The following is a 6,333-nucleotide window of genomic DNA, read 5'->3' on the forward strand; positions in this document are numbered from 1 at the left end:
CACAGCTGGGGGCAGAAGAACAATAGCCTTGACCTCCTAACACACTGGACACAGCTGGGGCCAGGAAGACAGCAGACTGGACCTCCTAACATGCTGGACACAGCTGGGAGCAGGAAGATAGAGGCCTGGGCCTCCTAACACGCTGGGCATTGGTAGGGGCAGAGGGACAGTGGCCTGGGCCTCCTAATATGCTGGGCACCAGTGGGGGCAGGACAGTGGCCTAGGCTTCTTGACATGCTGGGCAATGGTGAGGGTGGGAGGGCAGCAGCCTGGGCCTCCTAACACGCTGGGCACAGCTGGGGGCAGGAGGACAGCAGCCTGGGCCTTCTAACATACTGGGCACCAGTGGGGTCAGGACAGTGGCCTGGCTTGGATTTCATCAAGGGTCTCACTCCTGGCCCGACGTTCAGGCTCATGAAGGCTCTGTTTAAAATGCTGGCTTCCCGTGGATGGATGAGCACAGAATAGCTCTGTGACGGGCCGTTTCTGCTCATAGAGGGGCCCGCTCATGGCATCCTGGTTCCAGGCATGCAGGGGTGGGGTAAGTGCCTGCCTGGTGGGACCAGTACCCTTAGGTACCATTAGGGGCTGACACTCAACACTCCCGACACCTAGCAGCACAGATCTGCACCTCCTGTGCCAGCACCTCCTAAACCCTTCTGTGTCTAATGCTCAAAGGCACCCAGGATGCCTGCAGGGTCGAGCATCTGTCAGCCCCAGCAGGAAGTGAGGATACTGAGGCTTCCTGGGAGCCTGGAGCATCAGAGAACGAAGACTTTCTGGGCCATGGGTCCCCTTTCCAGATCACCTGGGGGTGTACAGTAAGGGGCAAACTAACTTCCTTCCTGCTCCCCAGGTCTCCTAGAAACCCCCTTTTCAGTCTCCATGGCCTTCCTTGGCCTTTTCCTCATTCCTGTACACAGCAGTGGGGGTCCTGGGAACCCCCAGAATAAAGACAGTTCAGGGGTGATGTGCCCTCTTCCTCCAAGGACACTTCATAGGCCTAGGAATTCTCTGCACTGAATCTTTGCAAGTGTAGGGGCAGCAGTGGGAGGCTGATGACAGACCTCACCCCAAGCCCTTGGGTCTCAGCTCAGTCATTCTTTCTCCAGAGGGGCCGCCTGGAACCCCAGGTCACCTGTCCTTTTCTTTCCTACTATCCCTGGCTGGTCACCATGGGATGGTAACCTTTAGCTTATGCGGTTCACCTCCATGCCAGACGCCAGCAACACTTCTTCCCAGTGCTCCATGGGGTCTCAATCCCGGAGCAGAGCCTGACACAAAACAGGCACTCACAGCCGAGGGCGAGGAGTCCACCTCGCGGGCCCAGAGGGCAGCCCCAGCCCTACCTCTCTCACCCACAGCCTCCTGCTCCAGGACGTCTTCCCTGATACCCATGCACAGCCCCGGGGCCTCCATGGCAGGCTCTCCCTTGGGGCCCATGTTGGCAGTGGTGCCCTAGCAACTGCTGGACTGAGGCCCCGGAGACCCATGGTTCTGCCCAGGTCAGCAACATCAGAGCAGATGTGAGAACTCCAGCTGATGGGCTCCCTCCTGACCCCCAGAACATCAACCTCACCCTGGCCAGAGCCTCCTAGTTCAAGCGCTAGCCTCCCAGCCCGTCGCTCTGCCCATCCACAGGCTTCTCACCCACCCTAGTATCCAACACAAGGGCAGATGAGACTCCAGAGGGGGAGCTGGATTCCAGGAGGCCCAGAGAGCATCAATGCCAGGCAAGAGTCCCAAGGTATGGGACCCTAGTTCCCCATCCCATGGTCCAGATGTTACCCCAAGGCTAACTGAGCTTGGGTCCAAGGCCTGGAGCTGTCTAGAGGCTTTCAGAGGCAGGGTCTTTCTTATTCCCTGGGAGGGGTCCCTCGTCCCCCCACCCCCATGCCAGTCGGCACTCACTCTTGGCTTTCTCGTTCTTGCGTGAGGGCCGCCATCGGATGCAGGAGCGGTGCTCATCCAGGTAGTAGAAGCGGACGAGACCTTTGGAGCCACCTCGGAGCTTCACCATCTGCGTCCCTGCCTGCATGGCACTCATGCACCGCTCCACTGGACACCACACATGCACGGACAGACAGATAGACAGATGGAGACACAGACAGAGTGCTCGTGAGCCCTCACAGCAGGCCGACCTCCTCCTCCCCACCCGCATGTCCCTCCAGTGCTGTCCCAGGGCGGAAGGAAGCACAAGACCGCCCACCCCCCTCATCTGGTCACACACACTTTGGGGCTCAGCCAAAGCCACGGCCACCAGAAGATATGGCCACCACACCTCCTGGGGATGCAGGGACAGGGAAGGTCCTTTCCTGCTTGGGCCACCTGACTCCCCTCCCTCCAATGATGAAGGAACACATCAGGGGGACCACAATGAGGCAGACACAACAGGGACTCTGCACTGGAGAACTCTGCGAGCCACATAGTCAGACTGGGTAGATGGACTGGGACAACTGGCCTGGCTTGCTGGCCTCCCAACACATGAGCCACGACTCACAGAAGCCAAGGGCCACCATCAGACACAGAAGCAGAGTCACACTTATTCTTTGGGACCACACAAGGCCATGGGGGACAAAGGGGACAGGGCAGAGGGTCTGAGACCCCCCAGGAACAGATCCTTTCTATCTCAGAGCAGCCTGGAAGATGCACCCAGGCAGGAAGTGAGGGTGGCAGGGAAGGAGGGGGTAGAGGGGGCAGCCTGGCTCTGGCCTGTCCAGGAGCAGAGCAGAGGCCAAGAGGACAGCCTCACCCAAGACAGACCACGAGAGCCCCTTCCCAGGCAGAGGGTTGTCCCACAGCAAGTGTCACAGCAGCAAGAGGGTGTCCACTCGGCGTCAACACACTGCTCCCATTCCCACCTGGACCAAAGGTGCCGCTGGCCCCCAAGTCATGGGGGACTGCCCGAGTGCCCTGCCCTTTAGCCCCTGCTTTCCCCTGCCCACTCCACTTCCTCCCTGGGTTCGCCCCAAGAGCCACCCTTGACCCTCAGAGGGGCCAAGAGAGTAGAGTTGGTCAAATAAGATAAGAGACCCTAGGCTACCAATAGCTCTGGGGACAGGCTCTCCTTGCCGCCACGAGTCCAACCAGGAGAGTCTACAGCTGGATTGGGCACCAAGGCCCTGTGCCCAGTGTCCCTGCTCCTGCCCTGGGGTGGGATTGCTCGCCCCTGCTCACCAAACAGGCCAGGCTGCTGCCTTGGAGACACAGCCACACTCCCTGCGACCTGGAGCAGCAGTTCCTCGGCCAGACAAGCCACTGCTCCCCGGGCCCAATAGTGGGCGGCAGGCGTGGCAGAAGTCATGCAGGACCACGGACAGGAGCAGGACATCCACTCAGAAGCCAGAGAGGGCCAGGCACACCTCAGGTGCAAGTGGAGAGCTCCTGGGGTCCCTCCTCAGCCTTGTCTTTTTTCCTGCTTCCTGCATCCCTGAACCGCCCTACCACCACCACCACCAAGGCTCCAGAAGTGCTCTCAGAACCCTCAGGCATAGCCCACTTGTCACCTGCATCACAGGCTAGCCTGTCCCACCATCCAGGGCCACTGAAGTCCCCAAAGAAGCTCCGCCCAGTGGCTGGTGGGGCGGGAGGAGTGGCTGAGCCCCACCTCACCCCTCCTTTGGCCCAATCCCAGTGCTGATCTGTGGCTGCCACGGAGCCCAGATGCTCAGAGGATTTAGGCCAAGGGAACTCCCAGATGGGCACCCAGGAGGGGACCAGGGAGATGCCAGCCCCCAGGCCAGGTCCTGGCAGGCAGGATGGAGGGGGACTTCCAGGCGACTCTAGCTGCCCTAAGAATGTGGTCGGCGTGGCCTGGGCCATCCCACCCTGGGCTCCTCTGCTGAAATGCAGCGCCAGAGTTCCAGATTCACAGGGCCCCTTGAGAGGGCTCCTCAAGTCCAGAGGCAGGCAGGCCCTTGGTAATGCAGGGACAGCAGCATCCTGTCTCCAGGTCCAGCCTGCCTTCACCTCCCTGGCCCAGGGGTGGACACGGGGACAAGAGCCCTTTCAGACGGTCAAGGCTCCCAGGCTCAGGCTGAGCACATGCAGGCACCCTCACCCCGCTGAGGAAAGGTCCTCCATGGCCCAGCCCCTGGCCAGTGACCTTTTTCACAGTAGTGGTGTCCGGTGGTGTCCCAAGCATGTTCCTCACCAGATTCCAGTCCTTGAGGCGGAACCAGCCACTCTCCACTAAGCACCACCTGGGCCCTGGCAGCCTACCTCCTGCCCACAAGCTGGACTCTGGGCTGAGGCAAGCCTCAGTGAGCAACACATGGTCCTCAGTACAACTTGGGTGGGGGATACAACAGAGGACTGGGGAGGAGGAAGGACAGAGAAGAACCCTGCCTCCAGGTACTGTCTGTCTAGGTACCAGAACCTGCTGTCTGGGTCGGGGTCTGCCAAGCGCCCTGTGCTGCCTCATCCCAAAGCCAATTTGGCAAACATTCTTTCTCATTGGGGGTATCAAGGGGTTCACATGGAGTCCCTAGGGGAAGCTCTGTGGCCCCTGGTATTCACCTTATCTGCTCGAGTGGCCGCCTATTGTGCTAAGTATGCAACCAGGTGCTGGGAGACTCTGCCCAACATCCTTTGAGCCTATGTGCCATCCCATGCCCACTCATTCTCCAAGCCCAGGCACTGCCAGGCCTCAAAGGAAGGATAGGCATGTGCCTCACCCATCTCAAGGTCCTGCTGGAAGCTAGGTGGTCTCCAAGGGCAGCCTGCAGACAGTGCCTGGGCCTTGGCATGCACAGACCCCATGGACATTGGCAGCCTGTCCCATTGATGCTGTGCAGAACACACGGTCAACCTGCCTGAAGCCCCAGTTCTCCTCTTCAGCCCTCTGGAAGCTCCTGAGGGTCATTCAGAAGTGTCCACAGAGGTAATGAACCCACATATCCTACACAGAAGGAGTCACAGAGCCCCAAACAGGGAGGACCTGGCAGAGCTCAGCAGTCCCAAGATCACTGGGAAGTGGGGAAGTGCAGGCAGAGAGGACTTGAACTTGGTGGGCTGGTCCAAGAGCCCAGAACACCCCCTATCCAAGGCAATGTGATCAACTGGAAGTCAAACTCCAGAACCCAATTAGATGCCTTTGCCGAGGAGGCCCTAACTGACTTATCTGCAGAGGGCGGTCAGCGGCTTTGCGTGTTCTGCTCCAGAATTGAATTAGGAAACCATTAGTCCCTGGACAGGAAGAGGGGTGGGCCTGTGCATCTCAGGAAGATGGGGCCCCTGATCCCCATGCAGCATTACCACCAGGGGGGTTTGGGGGGACCTCCAAGGAGTACTATAACCAAACCAATAAACCTCCCTTCCTGGACCAGAGCTGAGGTTGGGGGGAATCCTCTGGCTGGTGGTCTCTGGCTTGGATGAGACCTCACAACCTACATCCTGGTCCAGGGTCATGCACCCCTTCATCTTGGGCTCAGTGTGACAGGCCCACCTTCGTCCTCTGCTGACCCTGCTGTCACTGCCCCGACTTCATCCCATTCCTCCACCTCCCGGATGTCCCTCCCTCCACGACACTGGCCTGAGGCTCCTGCTGCCCAAGGAGGCCGAGTTCTTCCTGTCCCCAGGGTTGCCAGCCCCGAGCTGAGAGGATCCCTCCTCCCACCCACTCACCCTGACAGCTAGTCCAAATCCTGGCTCTCCTCAAAGCCCCCCAGGCCATCTGGCCTCCTCACTGCCAGGTCCTGGCCTTCCCTTGGACCCTGACCCTGCTCTCATCCTGGTGGGCCTGGACTCCCCTCTGCTCCAGACAGAGGTCTCAGGGTGGCCAGGCTAGGTGAGCAAAGCCCAGCTTTCCCATCGAGGGCCCGAGCCCCAGCACTGCCAGCTCCTGAGACCTCTTGGGCTGCCTGAACTATAATCCTCAACTGACCAGCCAAGCAAAGGCCTGTCTAATCCACCCTCTGACACATGGCTTCACCATTGAGGCCCCCCTCTTCCTGAGGGCCAAGGTAACCCCACCCCCTCCACATGCCAGAGGCTGGGCAGCCTAGGACGTCAGGAACTGTGCCAAGTCGGAGGGTCCAGGGCCTCAGGGCATGATCACACAGGTTAGAGATGCAAAGAGCTGGCTAAGCCCATGGTGCCAGGCCCCAGGATCGCTCAGATGTCCAAACCAGAAGCATCAGTTCCCCCCCCCCAAGGAAAGGACTCATACGCCACGCCTTTACCCTGTCTGTCAGTGTACAGATAGGGGTACCCCAAGCTCAGTTTCCAGCTCCTTAAAGACCCAAGATGGGCAGAGTCAACCAGGTGCCACCTGCCCACAGAACTGCGCACTCCCCATAGCTAACATCGGTCACCCTTTGACAACCACTGTGC

The 6,333-nt window shown here is 59.7% G+C and overlaps 1 protein-coding gene across 1 annotated transcript in view; it reads right to left on the reverse strand.

The window, feature by feature from the left end:
• PLCH2 (phospholipase C, eta 2) overlaps nucleotides 1-3,262 on the reverse strand; it is a 30,329-nt gene extending 27,067 nt beyond the window's left edge. The window contains exons 1-2 of the mRNA XM_006885820.1: nucleotides 3,178-3,262; nucleotides 1,912-2,058 (exon numbers count right to left, since the gene is read on the reverse strand). Of these exons, the coding sequence (XP_006885882.1) occupies nucleotides 1,912-2,047 (136 nt within the window). The 5' untranslated portion in view covers nucleotides 2,048-2,058; nucleotides 3,178-3,262. The remainder of the gene's footprint in view (nucleotides 1-1,911; nucleotides 2,059-3,177) is intronic.
• Nucleotides 3,263-6,333: the final 3,071 nt, after the last annotated feature.

The sequence above is a fragment of the Elephantulus edwardii genome, unplaced genomic scaffold, assembly GCF_000299155.1.
Source record: "Elephantulus edwardii isolate Elephantulus edwardi_28Jun2011 unplaced genomic scaffold, EleEdw1.0 scaffold00045, whole genome shotgun sequence".
In the NCBI taxonomy this organism is placed as follows: Eukaryota; Metazoa; Chordata; class Mammalia; order Macroscelidea; family Macroscelididae; genus Elephantulus; species Elephantulus edwardii.